At 36.9% G+C, this 20,321-nt stretch overlaps 3 protein-coding genes across 4 annotated transcripts; 2 read left to right on the top strand and 1 right to left on the bottom strand.

The window, feature by feature from the left end:
- The first annotated feature begins 3,982 nt into the window (after positions 1-3,982).
- Positions 3,983-6,679, top strand: LOC139195745 (damage-control phosphatase At2g17340-like). The gene is made up of 7 exons (XM_070821140.1): positions 3,983-4,108; positions 4,698-4,801; positions 4,885-4,951; positions 5,060-5,128; positions 5,224-5,364; positions 5,534-5,662; positions 6,376-6,679. The coding sequence occupies exons 1-7, from the start codon at positions 3,983-3,985 to the stop codon at positions 6,400-6,402; spliced, it is 663 nt and encodes a 220-aa protein (XP_070677241.1). The 3' UTR covers positions 6,403-6,679.
- A 315-nt stretch (positions 6,680-6,994) lies between these two features.
- On the top strand, positions 6,995-10,369 carry LOC139196319 (uncharacterized). Of its 2 annotated transcripts, none has more exons than XM_070822019.1 (4): positions 6,995-7,230; positions 9,671-9,754; positions 9,924-9,999; positions 10,118-10,369. In XM_070822019.1, the coding sequence occupies exons 1-4, from the start codon at positions 6,995-6,997 to the stop codon at positions 10,193-10,195; spliced, it is 474 nt and encodes a 157-aa protein (XP_070678120.1). In that variant the 3' UTR covers positions 10,196-10,369. The 2 variants fall into 2 exon arrangements, with proteins under 2 accessions (XP_070678120.1, XP_070678121.1); XM_070822020.1 differs by lacking the exon at positions 6,995-7,230 and adding an exon at positions 8,793-8,924.
- Positions 10,370-10,872: 503 nt separating this feature from the next.
- Positions 10,873-12,274, bottom strand: LOC103438601 (bZIP transcription factor 11-like). The gene has a single exon (XM_008377131.4). It carries the CDS (start codon positions 12,024-12,026, stop codon positions 11,166-11,168), a length of 861 nt encoding a protein of 286 aa, XP_008375353.3. The 5' UTR covers positions 12,027-12,274; the 3' UTR covers positions 10,873-11,165.
- Positions 12,275-20,321: the final 8,047 nt, after the last annotated feature.

Below are 20,321 nucleotides of genomic sequence, written 5' to 3'. Positions count from 1 at the left end.
TGTGGTGTCTTGTCAAGATATGTTGAATCCTAGGTCAATCCACTATTTTTGAATTAAGAGAAAATTCTATCTAAGGAAATGCAACTATTACTTGCCAATTAGTACTGAGATTTAGTAAAGTTACTTTTCAGTTATAAGTGAGACGTCTCAGATTTGACTCACATAAATGACGATGATGTATGTTGAGTTCGATACTTACTTCGTAAATGATCTATTGTGTGGCCTAACTCAATCTTCCATTTCCTTAGAGTAAAATATCATTGTATAATAAAAAATAAATAAAAAAAAGAAAATTGAATATACTTTATTTGTATTTTTTTAAACTTCTCTTCCTAACTAAATCAGCGTGAATCAATGAAAGTGTGCCTCCTTTTCATCTATTATTTGATTAATTAGTGTTTTGTTTCCAAAATGCTGAATGAATATGACAAACACATTCACGTAAAAGCTAATTGTAAAGTAAGCAGCATCTAAGCACAAATTACTGTCCAATTATCATTAATTTTGATATTTGTGCAGGTTTAGCAGGTAGATCTCGTATAATTAATTAAATTAATTAATATTGTAGCCATAACTTCATTATTTCTGATGCCTTCAGTTCATCGTGCACATGTCTTTCAGAAGTTGCAGTGCTAAAATTGTTCCCGGCACCCACTTGGTGACTTTATAATTTTTTATTTATAATTTTTTAGAGCTTTTCATTACCCACTTGGTGACTTAAACCATAATTCAATCTTAAGTTTTTATTAACTTTAACTTAGTTGGTTTTATTACCCTTTACCTTTCGTTATTCCTTTTAATATTTCATTCATCATTTTGCCTTTCCCTCAGATTCACAATCGTTGGTTTTACTTTTACCCTTGCAAAGAAAAGTAAATCATCAAGTCTAAAATCTTGTGAGAATAACATATAAGCAAATATGGCCTAAATTAAATATTTTGCTTCATATTGTTTGTATTGACATACTCCTTTCTTTTACTAAAAAATTGTAACGTAATACAACGAACTGCCACTAATATAGACTGCGACAGAGAATGAAGAATTCATCGATCTAACAGTTTTAAATAGCTTTTGTTTTAATGATATCTGTCTCCACTTGATTAGAGATGTCTCATGTTTAACTCACATAGATAACAATGATGATATATTGCAAATCGAAAAATGCATTCTCATCACTTGCAAATTTACATCGCAAAAAAGTCCTAGAAAAGAGAACATGGAGAGACTCACATCGTAGGACATGTGTGGGTTATCATAATATGAAGTACTTGACCTATAATTGAGCTTCCATGAGGAGAAAAGCATTAGTTGTGGTACTTTTTTCAAGAAAGATCAATCACCATCTCTTGCCTAAGATGGTTGGAAACTTTCATATGATACTGATATCTTTGAGAATCTCGCCCCGCGCGCGCGGGGGGGATTTTTTATTTCACCTTGTGTAACGTGGATTATGTAAGAAAATTATACATTACAATGATAATAATCACCCTATCCATTAAGGGCATGCTAAAATTTGAAATTTGTTAGACTTTTAACCCATGTGAGACTTTAAGAATTTTAATTACTTGAAGCCGGTTCGAGCATTATTCAAATGACGATATTTCTAAATCTTGAAGGGGAAAAGGAAGGATAAATATCTTGATTGTGTTAAAGAAAATGTCTACTTTTCAAACTTCCAATCCAACAATTGGTTCCAATTTGCTAACCTTAGAGATAAAAGCATCTCCAACAGAATTGCTAAATTCACCTTTTTTAAGAAATATGTAGAGCAACATAGACTTTCATTTCTCACCATTACCATTAATTTTTTTTTTTTGAAGGTAAGAATTTCATTATATTTGAATTGAAGGGTTTATATTAAAAGTCAAAATATTAAATAACCACTCTAACCTAAATTAGTCCCAGACATAAAGGCCCCCTCCCGTAAGGCGAAAGAGGCTACTCCGTATTACAAATACGAGGAGCAAAAATAAAATCTATTGACCTCAACCCTTGCTTCACATATTGAATATAAAGAAGAAGAGCTTTAGTTACAACATTTGGTTGAACCTTGCCATTAATCATATCCACAAGACCCTTAGAATCTGATTCAATCTGAAACACATCAAATTCCATGTCAACACAAGCCAACAACGCAGCCCGCACCGCTTCTACCTCCGCCATTAAACTAGACTCACATGAAAAATTCCCCACTCCCCCCGCTCCTTTAAAAATCCCTACGAAATCCCAGGCCACCCATCCATACGCTCTTCATCCAAACTCCTTTACCCACGCACCAATAATTAATGGGAAATTTTATTTGAACCCATAAACTATTTTTACACCCAACTTAATCTCTACACCCATATCAATTTTAATTAAACCATCAATATCTCTTTAAACTCAAATTTATTACCTAAACTACCCTCATAAACCCAATTCAATATATAAGTTATCTTTACACCCATTGATAAAATAAAAACACAAAATCAATTTTCTACATATTTGTCTCATGTTTAATCCTTGTTTTGCTGCATATTTGTCATTGCGCTTTTTCTTCACCGAACCAACCCAAGCGTTGAGGTATTCAAAATATTTTTTGTTTGCAAAAGTTTAGCATTTTCCAATCGTACATAGTGTTTGAAGTGATTTACAGGTTGAATTAGTGAAGAATTGTGAAAAAATTGGATTGGGTTATCGTGTGAGTTTCTTTCGCACCTGGTGCTTAGGCAAGTTATTGTTTCGATAAGATTTTATCAAGTATATATAGTTACCCATTTCAATTATTTGATTTCAATAATCCTTGATTCAATTTTCTCCTCGAGTGATGGCTATTTCCTCTTAACAAGAAAGATTCACTTCTGACATATTTATCGGGACACTACCACTAAAACTTGTCTTCAAGGTGATCCTTGGTAAAGATGATTAGCCATATATATGGATCTTTGAAAAAACTAGAACATGCGGTGGCAGAGAAACAAAATCAGAAAATGCATCATCCACCTTTACTATCCTTGATTTCAAGCCTATTTGCAGGCCGTATAAAACTGATGTGGGACAACTTGTTTCTTATTTAGATAGTATATAATACAATATTAAAACTTATAAAATCTGTTGGAAAACAAGATTGTGAAGTAACAAATTTTACTCTTTAAATTGTCACGTAAGTTACAAACTTATATTTGAAAAGTTATATTTGTGAGAGCTGTTTGAGTTGCCCTAAAAAGACTATAAAACAACATTTGTTAACTATTTTAGCAAAAAGCCAACAAACCTTGCTCCAAGAGACTCTTTAAATGAATCTTCAAACTAACAAAATGAATAATCACTCTATAAACTTATAAAGAAGGAGAGAGAATTTAACATTTGAACAATTGGTAAAAATTAAAACTCTCCAACTATTCAATTCTCTCTCTCCTCTTAATTATAGCTCTCTTGAAAAAGTAAAAAATATTAATGTTATCTTAAAATAGAGTGTTGTTGAAGTTGAGTTAATTTTTCTGGCTTTTGACACTATTTATTAGCTAATTTAGCAAAAATTTAGAAAAATTCTTGAAGATGCGTGTAGGTAGAATTGTGCATTATTGATAAAAAAAAGAAAGCTTACATGTATAATTGCATCAAGACATTATAAAAAAGTTTGAAATTCACAAGTCAATATTTAATCCCTCTGACCACTTCTTTTTCTTCTTAAAATGATAATATATATATATATATATACACACACACACTAAATTTAGGGAAGTGTTATTGACATTTCAAAAATCTCGTTCTACACTCCTTACAAGTGTATTTTTCTTTTCAAATATAGAAAGTTTGGAATGTAGAATGAGATTTTTGAAGTGCCAATAATAATTTCCTAAATTTATCAAAATAATAATAAAATAATTTAAACTTAAATGCTGACCATAGACGAAATACGTTACTTTAGTCAATTTAACTCAAACTCGTACTTAATTTGACTAAACCCTTAGTACGAGTTTGTGTCGAATATAAAGAGGTGATGGCCTCGTTTGGTAGCCTGCATAAGGGATCGAATAGGATAAATGATACGGACCTGAATGTTTGGTACGGCTCCATACTAAATAGCATCCGGATTGATTGTACTGACCGCCACATGTTTTATACGGTAAACGCCTGCTAATTTATCCACCCCAAAACCTAAGGATTATTAGGGGCGGTTTGGGAGTGAGGTGCTTAAAAAAAAAAAGCACCCATGAAAAAAAACTTATTTTGAAAAAAAAAAAAGCTTATTTTGAAAGCTGCTGTGAGAATAAGCTGAAATCAAAGGAAAAAGCTGAAGCTGTTATTTGCAGCTTTGGAAAACTGGCTTTTTTTTCAAAGCACACGGAGCTACAGTGCTCCTTTAATGAAAAGACCCATTATTAGACTGCTTTTTTTTTCCAAAAGCACTTTTACAAAAAAGTTTACCAAACACTGCTGATTTATTTCACAACCGCTTATTCTCACATCACAGTACCTTAGTCGGGTATGAAACAACGCTCGCTCTTTCTGTCCCTCGGTCGCCGCGTTCCTCTCCCTCGCATTGTTCGCAAGACTCATTCCTGTTCTCGTCGTTCAGCCTTCGTTCTTCTTTCTTCTTCTCTCTGTTTCTATAAAATTCTGTGAAGTTAATTAGGGTTGGACGATGAAGCTTCTTGACTCAATTTGCGACGACCCACCACTATGGAAATCCAATTAATCGATTTCCTTGACAGGATCTTCAACCTGATGACCTGCAGCCGCTCTTTCACCGGAAACGACCTGAGTCCGACTCTTCGGTCCCTGATGCTACGGCCAGAGCTGAGAAATTTGCTCAAAGGTACACACTTTACTGATTGTTTTGCGATGGAGTGAATTGGGTTTTTGGAAGCGCTGCAATCTGTTTGTGTTTTTGCCTGAAAGGTACACTGAAATACTTGAGGACTTGAAGAAGGATCCTGAAAGTCACGGCGGCCCGCCAGATTGCATTGTAAGCTCCAAGTTTTGATTTGATTTGATTTTTCACTTTCTATTGTGTTGTAGTAGTGATGATATAACGCCGTTTGTTAACTTTTTGTGATTTGTTTGGGAAATCTAGCTTCTTTACAGACTTCGTGAGCAAGTTCTTAGGAAGTTGGGATTCCAAGACATATTCAAGAAAGTCAAGGTTGGTGCTTTTTAACTGTTATTGGACGCTTTATTAGTCCATCTGTGTAGATAATTGATTGAGTTGGCGATTGCAATTGCAATTAAACGCATCAGGATGAAGAGAATGCCAAGGCCATATCCCCATTTGAGAATGTAGTGGATCTTAATGATGCTATTGAAGATGAAGTCAAGCGGGTAGAGAATCTGGTTAGAGGAATATTTGCCGGAAACATATTTGATCTTGGTTCCGCACAGGTATGTGATTTTCTTGTTTTAGAACTAGTAAATATTGGAAATTTGACTACTTGGGTTTTGGTATGCACGATACATTGTTTTTTGTAACACTCCTTCCTGTTGCTAAAGCGATATTTCATTGGAAACTACTTGACATTTACCCTTTTTTTTTTCTTTTATGTTCCTGAAGCTTGCAGAAATTTTCTCAAAGGATGGGATGTCCTTTTTAGCTAGTTGTCAAAACCTCGTCCCTCGACATTGGGTTATCGATGACATGGACGCCTTCAAATTAAAATGGACCAAGAAATCTTGGAAAAAGGCAAGTTACATTTCTAAGTTATAGTAAATACTAGAAAGTTTGCCCGCACGTTGCTGCGGGAATGTCAAATATATTGCAAGTATTGTATATAAATGTTACATAAGGGAACAAATATGTTACAAGAATTGTGTGTAGAATTTATAAAACATGTACCAAGTATTTGCATAAAATATATAGTTGTTACTTGTTCAAATTATAACAGCTTGTACAAACATGAGTTTGAAATTTACCTGTCTTAACTTCTCCACACTTTACACACAGAGACCCTTTTTTTTGGTGGTTTAAAAGCTTGCAAATCACGGGAGGTTGTCCATTCTGTTACAAAGATGCAGAACCAAAATATATATTTTATCAATTTTCGAGAGCATAAATGGACATATTAAATTGTATGTAAAGAATGTATAGCAAAATATCAAATAGCAAAAGAAATCTCAACATAACTCTACCACAACAATAAGAAATCTCAAATAGAAAAAATCTACCAACTACCATACGGATGATTTTTAAAATGAATAAAAGCCTACCCTGTTATGGAGAGCTTTTACCTTTTACTTATCGTTCTTATGAGTTGCAAAACACAACCAACAAAAGAAAATCAAACAAACATCAAAAGAAAGGTCATGCCTGATAAGAAGGTTTTATTTATAATTATTTCTATTTCTACATAAATACTAATAAATTAAGCTCCCAATGATCTGCATAAAAATTTGCAGGGCCCTCTTTTCCATCGATGGAAATGACTGAAAGAGATTCGACCCATGTCTTAATGACATCAGTTATGTGTTGGAACCACCTATATCGACTCACATCACGGAAGAAAGGCAGTCATCAGCGTTCAAGCAAGTGAAGCAAAAAAGCAAAAGGTAGGACATATGAACATTGTGATTTTGTACCATCACCTGGACAGTCTTGCCAACATAAGGGCAGAGGACAGAAATGAATGAACTCAATTCCAATTCACTAAACATTTAAGGTATACACATCATGAAAGTCTTATGAATAACCAAATTATCTGAAGTTCAAGATATTGGATTAGCTACATACAGATTTGGAGACAAAACCAACAGATCCAGGCCTGTATAGCTTGCAGTGAATAATGTTATCAATTGTTCCAGCAGTGTCACCAATCTTAAAAGCTCCAGCTTGAATTCCTCCAACAGTAGCTGGGCCAATGACAACCTGCAAGAGATATGATAATTAAAGTTAGTATCGCCAGTTCATTTTCCCAGGTTAGTGAAATTAAGATGACTTTGCATCAATCGTGTAACCTTGTTGTTTGCCCGAGCATATACGATCAATTGCTTAGTGTCTAACTCAGGTACACCTTCAGCAATGATTGCCACAACTCTAATGGTTGGTTGCTTGAGAGCAGCCATGGAAGAAGTGGCAGCACTGCAGATATGTCAACATACATTCATTGTTAGGCACAACCATAGAAGTTTCGCACTCCAAAACACTACTCATAGAATAATCACCAACGTTCTGTATGAAGCAAAGTTGATTAAGACATCAGCAGTAGGATGTGCGGCACATGATGCTTCAATGCTGCAACAGTTATCAACCCAAAGGTCAGACAATCTCGAAACACCAGATCAAGAATGGTAATCTGACTAATAACATGATTTGAATATATTGGATATGGAAAATTAAGATTAACCAAGCATACATGCATATACATAACTATACAAAAGGTGGCTTGCAGCCACGAAAGACGAAATCTAGTAAGAGGATGAGAGAATGGCGACTTACTTTGAGTGCACTGGTATGGCGATTTCCTCTTGACCGAAAAATAGCTTTTGAAATCCCTCAAAACCGGGGTTAATGATTCCAGCAACTGATGGTGTCTCCCTCCCTATTACAAACCTCAGTTATTACATTTACATTTTTTCAAAAACTAAAAACTATAAGTAAGATCAAGTTCGAAGTCAAAATTAGGAAATGATACACACCACAAAGGAAGTCAAAATCGAGTTAGAAGCGCCTGATATATCTTGCCAGTGGTAATGTTGTTATCCCTAGTAAGAGTCACATCTAGGAAGCGTTCATAGTTGCCCAGGTCCAAATCAACCTGCAATTACAATTAAAGTTTAAACAAACTCAGCAGCGTAAAGTTTGAACAAAAGACTAACACTCAACATGATACCAAGATAGAATCCAAAAATAAATTAAAGATATGATTAAAATTATCTGTTCTAATCGAACATATTTTTCTAGTTTTCTTATCCAATTATACAATTGCAACTCCTAAAACAAAAAATAATTAAAAAATAATATGCAGAAAGAAAATTAGATAATTCGAACTTGATAACAGTCTATCTTAAGAAACCCCATGACCGAGTAACAGCAACAACATTGAGACATAATTTGGTGAATATATATGGTGGACAAATTTAACAACTCTAGTACTGTTAACAAAGCTTCAAACAATACAACAGAAATCAAATCAATATATACTTGCATATCCTGAGTCTGAATCGTACCCTTGTGCCCTGCAAAGTCTTGGTGAGTGACTCTGCTTAAAATCCAAACAAAACAAAATCCGTAATTTCAGTTTCCAACACATTTAACTTTTACAACACACAAAAAATCAAAACTCTCATCATTAGAAAACCAAAAGGAAAACTTGAAATTATATACCTACAGCACAAATGGTTTGCAAACGCATATACAAAATTTCCAAAAAACAAAGACCACCGTTTCCTGAAATGAAAAGAAAATCAAATCATAGAGCCAAACCGAGAATCCGAACACAGAAATAAAACCCCCAAAGTTAGGAAAACAAAATTTGAATGCAAGACACATCTGCAAACAGAAGACCACCCCAAAAAAATTTAAATTTTGTTCCACAAAAAGCCCAAAAGAAAAAGTAGATTTTATATACACACCTTGAACACAAAGGGCTTGCAAAGTTGCACATGAAAGCCCCAAAATTGGGACATGAGCGTTTCCTGGAACCAAATAAGCGCACATATCAAACCCCCAAAATGAAAAAAAAAAAGAAACTTTAAAGACAAAATCAATCTGCAAATCGAAAACCAACGAAAAAAACTAAATCAGATACACTGGAAAAAACGCAAAACTCACTGGAACAACAGTGGCGCGGAAGAGAAAAAAAGCTAGCTTCGAAAATAAGCAGAAGGTGAGAGACTGGAGAGAGAGAAGCGAACGGAAAGAAAAAGCCAAGAAGAAGTTGGAAACGGAACAAAAGAAAAGCAGAAATGGGTATAGAGTGAAAAGCAAACCTCACGATGACCAACACGTGGTAAGAGAGGCCCGGTTCCCCAACTTTTCCAGCCTCCTTCCGTTAAATTCACTGTGGATCACATTTTTTAATATTTTTTTTATCTTCCCACCAGCTATACATGGGTTTAAAATAGGAAAATTTAACGAAAAGCACCCGGTACTGTTCATTTTAATGAAAAATCACATTTTTACACTAAAAAGTCAATTATATACTATTCACTTTACCCTTTATTTTGTCCTTATCATTAAAACAAGTTTTCAAGCCCTTTTCATTAGTTTTCCATTTAAAATATTAAGAAGGTATAAATTTTTATTGTTTGTTGTGCCACAAATCATGTGGCCTAGTTTTAATCACATTTAAAAAAAAAAAAATTTGTCTTCCCAGATTTAAAAAATTAAAAGGTATAAATTTTTATTATTTGTTGTGCCACAAAACCACGTGACCCGGTTTTAATCATATTTTTATAATATTTTTTTGTCTGCCCACCCGCTATACCTATACATGGGTTTAAAGAATTAAGAAAAGATTGAAAGAAAGATTCCATAGATGGAGGAAAGGGTGAATATAAAGAGCAAATTCGGAATTTTACTGTACAAAAAGACAAAAAGTAATGACTGAAGACTAACTTGAGGGACTTTTTGGTCCACACACTGCCCTAGAACAGTGACCAGAAGTTTGGATTTTAGTATATATAGAATATATAGAATTTTTGTAAATCTAAGATGCTTCTTATGTATCAACCATTTATCTCTTTAACTTCACAGGATGTTATATTTGTCGACAATTGTGCTGATATTATTTTGGGTATTTTACCATTTGCAAGAGAATTACTCTGGCGTGGGACACAGGTTTGCTGTCAAATCTTGTTCTTATGTTCAATGCATCTGGTTCTATTGTAGAAACCCAAGAAGTTTTTCTAGTATCCTCCCTTTCCCTGGATTTGAAATTTATTATGAATGCTTTGTGAATGAGTTAGCCTTGCTGAGCATTTTCACATGATTGCCTCTTATTATGCAGGTCGTGTTGGCAGCTAATGACTTGCCTTCTATCAAATGATGTAACTTACACTGAACTGATTGAGATTATATCAAGGGTAACACAAAAATTTAGAGTAATGTTTAGTTAAATTCTTGGTTGACATGTCATCTTTTTCAAAAAATAAAAAATCTTGGTTGACACTTGAAACTGATATTATAAGTGGCATTTACCAGTTGAAGGACAAGAACGGAACGCTCAAGGGTGTTGATACTTCAAAGCTTCTGAAGCTTGGACAAATTGCTTCTTACTGAAAGCAAAGCAGTTGCATGCATATATTTTAGCTATCTGGACAAACTGTTTCTTACTGAAACTAACTTGCATTTGTATATTTTGTGAACTTAGATATGTGATATTAATCTATATAACGTAACGATTGTAGTTGTGTTTTGTGAACCTTCTTTTATGTTATTGGAAAATATTTTGAATTTGATGTGTGGAATTTACTATTTTTGTTTGTTATTGAAAATTTGTGTGGTTTTCAATAGGTATAAATATGAGAAAAGTTCAACAAACAAACAAAAAATTGTCAATTTTTTTTTCCCTTTTCTTATCTGGTTCAGTACCAAACACGGTATAAATAATACGGTCATTAGTCCGATACTGCACCAAACACCTAACTAATTTAGTCAGTACTATCAGAGGATTATTTATCTTATTTGACAGAAATAATTAGTACAGTCCGAGCTGCCAAACGAGGACATACATGCCAGAGAAAGACAAATTAAAGAGAACTTAGTCAATATTATAATAAAAAGAAATAGGAAAACAACTACATTAATAGCTAATAAGAAAATTCCATGATGTAGGATTCTCTTCCCTTCTAATTTTTCTCCCCTTCTATCTCCTTCTATTTAAATGATTGCGATTACGCTACGTCTACATTTTGTTTTGAATTTTTTATATAAAAAATAAGATAAAAAGAAGAGTGTGAGAAGAATGGATGGTAATAAGAGACCAAAGCAAACACCATAGCTCTTTTGTTTTACATTTAACACATAAAATTATTCCTTAGTAAAATAAAAGTACACACCTCTCTCTCTAGTTTCTATCAATCGATCCAAAATGCAAATAAGCTCATACGCATCGTATCAGTAAGTCCACACGAACACGACACGGATATAAATAAATAAACCGAACACGATCACGATCACGATCACCACCAGTAGTTAAACATATCTGCAGAGACCATAGTAGGCTGATTAAGATTGGTCGAAGAAACTGTTATTTAGGCTCATTGAAGTAGCTTATATCTGCAGAGGCCATAGTAGGCTGATTAAGATTTGACAGATTCGAGGGGTCGAATAAACTGTTATTAGGCTCATTGAAGCAGCTTATATCTGAAGAGACCATAGTAGGCTGACTAAGATTTGACAGATTCGAGGGGTCGAAGAAACAATTATTATGCTCATTGAAGCAGCTTATATCTGCAGAGACCATAGTAGGCTGATTAAGATTTGACAGATTCGAGGGGTCGAAGAAACTGTTATTAGGCTTATTGAAGCAGCTCATAGTAGGCTGATTAAGATTTGACAGATTCAAGGGGTCGAAGAAACTGTTATTAGGCTCATTGAAGCAGCTTATATCTCCAGAGGCCATAGTAGGCTGATTAAGATTTGACACACTCAAGGGGTCGAAGAAACCATTGAAGCAGCTTATATCTGCAGCAGCTGCATGGAGCCCACCATTGTCTGCATTCAAGAAACTGGCAATCTCATTGAGGGACTGCAATCTGCTTCTGAGCTCATCAGCTTGGGCTCTGAGAACAAATTTCTCTGCCTCAATGTTCATGTAATGCTGGCTTTTGATGTAGAGGCTGGAGATGATCTGACGGTTCTCCTTCTCCAGCTGGCTGATCTGGCCCGTCAGATCATCCAAATGCTTCTGCTTCCTCATCCTAGAACGCCTCGCCGATTCCCGGTTCCAAATCATTTTCTTCCTCTTCCTCTGGTCCATCAGAGCCATCAAGTCTTCCTCAGAGCCAGAGTTTTGATGAATCATGGACTCAGAGCCTGAAGACTCAGAGCCTGCGTTTTGACGAATCATGGAGGAGAAGCCTGAAGATGTCCCACTGGACGAAGCCATTGATAAAAACCACAGAAAAACTTTGCAGATTTTCACAGAAATTAACTGAGAGAGAGATTATTGCAGGACCCAAAACAAAAACTCAAAAAACTTGAGAAACTAGTAGAAATATTAGTTATAATTAGTATTATTATTGTAGGGTTTGATGGGAGGTGAAATCATGAACAGTAATAAAGCCAGTAAAGGAAGACGATAGAGAAGGATTGAACTAAATGGGTCCTGCGCCTGTATGTGGAATTTATCAAGCACTCGGAGAGTTGGATTTTGATTAAGTCGATATTATATTTTATATTTTATTCTAATTTAAGTTATAATTTATTGGTTATTTTTGGTAAAATTTTGATCTTAAAATAAGACATTCAATTTTCTCTTAAGTAAAAAGTATTCAAATGGATGAATTTTAAAGTGATTCTAATTGAAGAATGTTCATGAATATTTCAAGATGATTGTATTAAAATTCCAGATTTTTCTACTAAGCCGTTTGACCATGGCAATGAAATAAATGTTCAATGCAAGTGGCTTGTAATTCAGGACATGGATCCTCTCCGGATCCATTGGTCCTAATCCACCAAATCACATCATCCCGGTCATTGAAATTTAATCCAACGGTTACAAATAGGGATCCATTTTAAAAGATATAATAATTTTAATCGTTAAATCAAATTTCAATAGTTCAGATGATGTGGCTTAGTGAATTAGGAACAATGGATCCGGAGAGAATCCATGTCCTGTAATTCGGTGCCATGCACTCAAGGTCCCCTAGATCTCTGCCCTTTATTACTTGAAGGATGACTAGACCACTTATCACGGGCAGATGATCCTAATAAATAGAATTATGTATTACGTGTGGATGACCTAGACCTCTACCCTTTATTACGTGTAGATAGATCATCCTAATCAATAGAATTATGTGTATATTAATCGATCAATTTAACTCTATCACCCTTTCGTTACAGTATCTACGTGCCGCTTGTAAAACAAAATAAATAATCGTTGTTCTCGAACATATTAGATCAGACATATTATTATTTTCAGACTCAACAACCACCCCTATTGTACTAAGTATGTCTATTGTATTAAGTATATGTATCTTATAACGTCATTTGGCTCGATTGATTTTGTGCCTGTCCATTTTCAAGTAAACCATATCTTTTTTTTAGTCTGTACTAAGTCGTCCTCTACACATTTCATCTCCTTTTGTCTTTTTTATAAAGTATCTACTAAGTCGTCCTCTACACCTTTAATCTCCTTTTGTCTTGAGACTTTGTCTCATAATTGTATATTCTAACGAAATATCTGAATTGCATATTCTAGCTGAAAGATCTATAAATCTTCAATTCACCGTTTTTTTCTCATAATCTTAAGTCGTCCTTTACACCTTTCATCTCCCTTTATCTTGAGACTTTATCTCGTAATTGCATCTTCATAATTGCATATTCTAACCAAAAGATTTGAATTGCATATTCTAGCTGCAAGATCTGTAAATCTTCAATTCACCGTTTTTTTCTCATAATCTTTAATTGCGGCTGCCCCTCCTTTACCTTGGATATCTTCGTTCTTAATCTCATCCCTTCTTGTATGGTTTCATAATTGCATCTTTAATTGCGGCTGCCCCTCCCTTACCTTGAATATCTTCATTCTTAATCTCATTCCTTCTTGTATGTCTCATAATTGCATCTTCATAATTGCAAATTCTAACTGAAACATCTTTAAATCATCAGACTGCCCCTCCCTTACCTTGAATATATTGGTTCTTAATACCAACTCATCTTGTACGTCCACACACATCCAATGAAACATTTTCTTCTTCACTACTAATTTGCAACGTGTTGCTTTTAACACTCAGATAAACTAATAAAATTGGAAATAAGCACTCTGCAGCTAGAACAGTTGCAACAGTTCTTTATTATACACACAGTAAATTAATATTCCAGAACATTACCGTCCATGCATAAACTAATTAACGCTTTGAAGAACTAATTTAATTAGTGGTGGCAATGATGACCGGGCAACTTGTCCTTGATCTTCTCCATCATACTTCTCTTCTCAGGTTCGGTTGTGACGGTGGTGGTTCCGACAGCTGTGGTTGCATGGCCATGTGTCTGTGCTTGCTGCTGATCGTCCTTGTGCTTCTCCCACCGAGTTTGTCCTTTATTCTCTCTTTCAGCCCCTTTTTCTTCCTTCTCCCACCTTGCCCATCACCCTCCTCAGACTACAGCCAACAGAGACAATTACAAGACATCAACCAAATGAATCAAAGATCAAAAAAAAAAAAAAAAAAAAAACCCTTATCACTTAGCCACTTAGTACAACTTCACTTGTAAGTGAAAAATCTTAAATTCAATTCTCATCAAATACGAATTTAAACTACATTATTGCTAGTATATTATGAGGCTTAACCCACTCCTCATTCTCTTAAGGTGAGTAATATCATTTATTCGAAAAAAAAAAAAAAAAACCGTTAATAATCATTTCGTTTTTAGTTTTCTCATAACACTCAAAAGAAACAAGGGTGTGGTAACACTCAAAAGAAACAAGGGTGTGGAAAACAACAAACTGAAGTGTAGAGAACTTGTGAATAGAGAGAAAAATTAAGATATGTCTTACGCTCGAGCCAGGGCCGGCCCTGAGAGTAGCCCAAGTAGGCGCCTGCCTAGAGCCCCCACTTCGGGGGGCCCAAATTATATATATATATATATATATATATATATATATATATAGAGAGAGAGAGAGAGAGAGAGAGAGAGAGAGAGAGAGAGAGAGAGAGAGAGAGAGAGAGAGAGAGAGAGAGAGAGAGAGAGAGAGAAGTGTTACTAACATTCCAAAAATTTCATCCTACACTCTTCACAAGTGTATTTTTCTTTCCAAATATAGAAAGTTTGGAATGTAAAATGAGAATTTTAGAGTACCAATAACAATTATATATATAATTTTGTAGTTTGAATAAAATATCTAAATATGAAATTATAAATATTTTTTTGGAACTTGCCATGCAGTGTTTTGGGTGGGGGACCCCAAAATATTTCTTTTTAAATATGTGTGTGTGTGTATATATATATTTAAATATATTTTTTGAGTTTGAATTTAATAAAATATTCAAATATAAAATCATATAATTGTTTTGAAACTTGGCTTCCAAAGTGTTTTGGGTGGGGTGCAACTTTAGCAACTATTCAACTTTTTTTTTTGGGAATTTAACGCACAACAAACCGGCGCCTGCGAATCGGTTCTTTCCCACTTACAGAGGTCAAGCAACCTCATGGTCCTCACTGATCAATGCTTCTCTTCTCTTCTGCTTCTTTTTCTATAATTTAATTTGTGAGTGATGTGTTTGTAAATATAATTAGGATTTTCGATTCTTATTCTAGGGTTTATGATTTGTTTATTTGTCAATTGAAAAAGAATTGGTTGAAAAGTTAGATTATGTAAACTTAATTAGTACATTTGTGTCTAAAAACGCGAGACGTGTAATATTTAAGTAATGTTTGCATATCTTTTTCTTTGGATATGAATTCTAATGATTTTTGATGTAGAAATGAACTTTTTCATGTATATAGCGAAACCTTTTCTTATACATATAAATGTACAATGAGTCGGGCGTCAAAGAACTTTAGGGCCCCTACTCGAAGGCTCGCCTAGGGCCCCAATTTCTCAGGACTGGCCTTGGCTCGAGCTTGATCTGCCAGAACGACGCATTTCACTTCCAAGACTGCCATGAGGCTGCTGTTGTCTATGCTCACCGACACCATACCCATGAGATTGATCACTTGTTTTTCTTTTTTTGGAAGAGGAATGACATTCCAAGGAAGAAGCAAAAAAATACAGGAAAGTCTACGAGAGGCTAACACCAAACAAGCATAAAGAGAAAGAAAGCGATGGAAGGGGATACAAACAAGAAGACGCTACAACCAAATTGAGCGTCCCCCCAATCACCGCCACACCAAATCAATGTGGACAAGGAAGGCCATCCTTGTTCAAAACATGCACCAACGAAGATGGGGGTCTTTCAACCCAAACTCGATCACACATCTCCGGAAAACCAACCGACGCAAGAAAATCCGCCTCAGAATTGGCTGATCTTGGAACCCATGACCAGCGACAGAACTGGAAAGCTTCACTCAATTGCTTGACTCTTGCCAAGATAGGGAAAGCCTCCCAACTGCCAGAATCCATAGCACCAGAAAGACAAGATATGGATTCACGAGAATTCGATTCCAAAATGACTGAACTACACCCCAAAGAGGTGCCCAACTCACAGCCACGCAATAATGCAAAAGCTTTTGCTGCAACAACATTAAGGGACAAAATAGCATACCTCACAGCCGCTACAAAACTCCCTCCCTCCGCACGCATGACCACCCCAACAAAGCCCATTTTAGACACCTTAGACCAGCTAGCATCAACATTAATTTTAATAAAATGAGATGTTGGAGGGATCCACCGAGGAACCAAATCATGCCAAGCAGGAACCACCAAGCCCTCTGTCCTCGTGAAACCCTCCGCTTCCCAGTAAGACCCAACCATAAAAGATAACCGAAACAATAACGAAGTAGGATTAATGGGAACCTAATTAAAAACAAAATTACAACGAGCTTTCCAAATGCACCAACAAGTAAAAGCAACATAAGATTGAACCCATTGCATATCGGCCGTAGACCCAAGGTTAAGAGTGAAAACAGCCTGCAACCAGCTCGCCCACTATTGAATACCATCTCTATCAACCCGATAATTAAGAGCACCTCCAAACCAAATAGCTTCCACCCACGGACATAGTAGGAATAAATGCTCCACAGTTTCATCCTGACAAAGACAAATGGGACAAATTGGGGAAGGGGAGGATCTTCGACGGAAAAGCACAGCCCTAGTAGGTAAGGCATTATGCAATGATAACCAAAAGAAATGACAGAGCTTATGAGGCCCATTCAACTTCCAGACTATTAACCACAGTTGCCTCGGAACTAAGCGAGCTCTTGATTAGCGTTGATCCCTTACATCAATAGACCTCAATTGCAACCAATGATATCCCGACCGAACCGAGTGTTGTCCATTCTTACTAGCATCCCAAACTAATCGGTCTTTCCGACTAAAATCGCCAAGAGGGGTAAGTCTGATGGCAGCTTGCTCCTCTTCCGAAATAAACGCCTGCAAAAAACCAATATCCCACTCATGTGACTCAGGCCGAATAAGAGAATTAACCTTCAGGTTGGGAGTAACCGCAACCACCCCAAGCGGTATTGGATGCCTCTTAGGTAAAGATGGAAGCCAGCGATTCACCTACACACGCACATCTTCACCACACATGATTTACCAATGAGAACCATGCCGAAGAACCTCTCTGCCAGCCATAATATTAGTTCAAGCCCAAGAAGCCCTCCCTCATTTTTTGGCATCCCAAAAGGAACAGTTCGGGAAATAACGGGCCTTAAGAACTCGAGCCCAAAGAGAATTCGGATCAGTTATCAATTGCCAACATTGCTTAGCCAACAAAGCATCATTAAATTCACTGAAATTCTGAAAACCCAAACCTCCCATATTCTTCGGAAGACTAAGAACAGCCTTAGAAACCCAATGAGTCTTCCGCCTTTCCCCAAGACTACCCTACCAAAAGCCAGCCACCAGAGCATCCAACTCCTGACAGACTATAGCAGGAAATTTAAATATGCTCGGGTAGGCAGGAATAGCCTGTACAACCGCCTTAATCAAGACTTCTTTCCCTGCTCGAGATAAAATACATTGCTTCCATCCTTGCAACTTCCCCAAAATTGTCCCCTTAACATAGGCAAGACCCCGTTTTTTGGACCGCCCCCAAATAGCCGGAACGCCTAAGTAAGCTCTAGGATTAGCAACCGCAGGGATACCAAGAACATTAACCAACTCATCAAAAACCTGCAAAGGAATGTTCGCCCTAAAGTAAACACTAGATTTTTGCAAATTCACTTTCTGGCCCGAGGCCACACTGTACCTCTCAAGAATGTCAACCAAATTCCGACAATTTTTTGTATCAGCCTTTAGAAAAAGTAGAGTGTCATCCGTAAAAAAACATATGAGAAATGACGGGCCTTGAGGCACCATGCTTCACTCCTTCCAGCATCATCGTATCCACCGCCTCCTGGATCAGACAAGAAATGACCTCCCCAACCAACAGAAAAAAATACGGGGATAGAGGATCACCTTGCCTGAGACCCCTATAAGGATTAAACTGCTTACTGGGTTGTCCATTAAAGAGGACAGCAAACTGCACCGAAAACACACATCTCATAATTAATTGCCTCCATTCGCTACAAAACCCCATCCTAGCCATAATAGCATCAAGGAAATCCCATTCCACCCGATCGTAGGCTTTCTGCATATCCAGCTTTATACCCATCTCAAACTTATTTTTAGCCTTTCGCCCTTTCAAGAAATGAAAAATCTCATGTGCTATTCCAATATTATCATGAATCAGCCGACCAGCCACAAAGGCATTCTGAGATGGAGAGATAATATGCGGCAGAACACCCTTCAATCGATTGCAAAAACTTTAGACAGAACCTTATAAGAATAATTACAAAGACTAATGGGGCGAAACTACGAAACCGTTTCCGGATGAGGGACCTTAGGTATTAAAACCACATGAGTAGCATTGAGAGTACGAGGACTAGCCGTACCATGTATTAAAGATTTGACCAAACTGTTAACATCATCCCGAAGCTGCTCCTAAAAAGACTGGTAAGAAAACCCTTGGAAGCCATTTGGACCAGGAGCTTTGAGGCTCCCCATATTCATCGCTGCCTTCTTAATTTCCTCCTCAGACATCGGCGTAATTAGCTCCAAATTCATCGCCTTAGTAACACCCTGATGCATGCAGTCCAAAATGGTACCCCAGTTCCTCGGTCCCCCTGACTTGAATAAAGAGATAAAATGTTCCTCAACTAACTCACGAACCCTGCCCGGATGCTCAACCCATTGCCCTTCTCCATCCTTCAATTTAAAAATCTTGTTCCGCCGGCGACGTTGTAATGTCGATTGATGGAAGAACTTAGTATTCGCATCTCCTTCACGTAACCACTGAACACGAGATCTTTGATGCAAAAAACTTTCCTCCTGAGCGCGAAGGTCATCAATCATTCTAGATGTTTGTACCATACTTGACCAATCCCGAAACTACTGAGCACCGGTCAACGTTATACCGTCAAGGACCCAGAAGAGCTTCCCTTCAACCAGGAGGCCAATCACAATGCGACACGTGTCGACATCAGAAGCCAATCACAGCTCGACACGTGTTAACATCAGAAGCCAATCACAACACGACATGTGTCAATGTTAGAACAAAACCAGAAACTCTCTTCTATAAATAGGGATCATTCTCCCACAATAATCTCTAATGTCATTTTGTACTAAACTATTCACTAGAACTCACAAAATGAGAGCTTGAACCTATGTATTTGTGTAAACCCTTCACAATTAATGAGAACTCCTCTACTCCGTGGACGTAGCCGATCTGGGTGAACCACGTACATCTTGTGTTTGCTTCCCTGTCCCTATTCATTTACGTACTTATCTTCACTAGTGATCGAAGCAACCAAGCGAAGGTCACAAACCTGACACTTTCTGTTGTACCAAAGTCCTCGCTGATTTTGTGCATCAACATTTGGCGCCGTCTGTGGGAAAGACACTTACTCTCACTCTCTTCAGCTTTGTTAAGCTGGTTTCCACCGCTCGTACACTTTCTTTTGGCCAAACATCTCTCTCCAACATGGGGGGCGAAAGAAGCCATAGCACACAAAATGACACCCCTATTGGACCTAGTATGAAGCAACGAAAGCAGGAAGGAAATAGAGTTACTCTTCAAGCTAAAGTCGATGAGTTAGAAGCTCAGAACAACAAGATAGTGATGAGGAACGAGGTCCTCCAGGAGCAGTATGAAAAACTTTTCGAGATGCTTCACGAGGCTAGGCATGCTCAAGCACACAAGCTCGTCGCCCCTGCTGAGGTCAACAATCATCTGAATGCCCCCCAACACGGAGGGTCACTGATATCCAACACGGATATCCCTGATAGGGATCGAGCTACACATCAATGTGATAATCAACATGAGACTTCTCTCAATCCAGCTGCTTCAACCCGAAGCAGAAGGAGTAGAGGAAAACACCTCCTCACAGAAGGAGTGGAAGGATCAAAAGCCGTCTAGGGCTATTGTCGAGACTTCCTAAAGCAACGTCGAGAGAATCCCATCCACATAAGCTCAAAGATCAATGACCCAAGAGTTTCTGAAAGACTCGGTCCTCTCCCACGACCCAGGCCAGCAGTTAATCT

The sequence above is a fragment of the Malus domestica genome, chromosome 05 (assembly GCF_042453785.1).
Source record: "Malus domestica chromosome 05, GDT2T_hap1".
Taxonomy (NCBI): Eukaryota; Viridiplantae; Streptophyta; class Magnoliopsida; order Rosales; family Rosaceae; genus Malus; species Malus domestica.
This window is presented reverse-complemented; position numbering and strand designations above follow the sequence as displayed.

What these genes read in the sequence shown, in the direction of transcription:
- LOC139195745 (XM_070821140.1), top strand. Translation starts at nt 3,983, where the DNA reads ATGGCCTCGTTTGGTAGCCTGCATAAGGGATCGAATAGGATAAATGAT. An exon ending in TTGATCTTGGTTCCGCACAG is followed by an intron (nt 5,365 to 5,533) that starts GTATGTGATTTT and finishes ATGTTCCTGAAG; the next exon opens with CTTGCAGAAATTTTCTCAAA. An exon ending in CCAAGAAATCTTGGAAAAAG is followed by an intron (nt 5,663 to 6,375) that starts GCAAGTTACATT and finishes AAAAATTTGCAG; the next exon opens with GGCCCTCTTTTCCATCGATG.
- LOC103438601 (XM_008377131.4), bottom strand. Translation starts at nt 12,026, where the DNA reads ATGGCTTCGTCCAGTGGGACATCTTCAGGCTTCTCCTCCATGATTCGT.
- LOC139196319 (XM_070822019.1), top strand. Translation starts at nt 6,995, where the DNA reads ATGATTGCCACAACTCTAATGGTTGGTTGCTTGAGAGCAGCCATGGAA. An exon ending in TACTCTGGCGTGGGACACAG is followed by an intron (nt 9,755 to 9,923) that starts GTTTGCTGTCAA and finishes CTTATTATGCAG; the next exon opens with GTCGTGTTGGCAGCTAATGA. An exon ending in TGATTGAGATTATATCAAGG is followed by an intron (nt 10,000 to 10,117) that starts GTAACACAAAAA and finishes GGCATTTACCAG; the next exon opens with TTGAAGGACAAGAACGGAAC.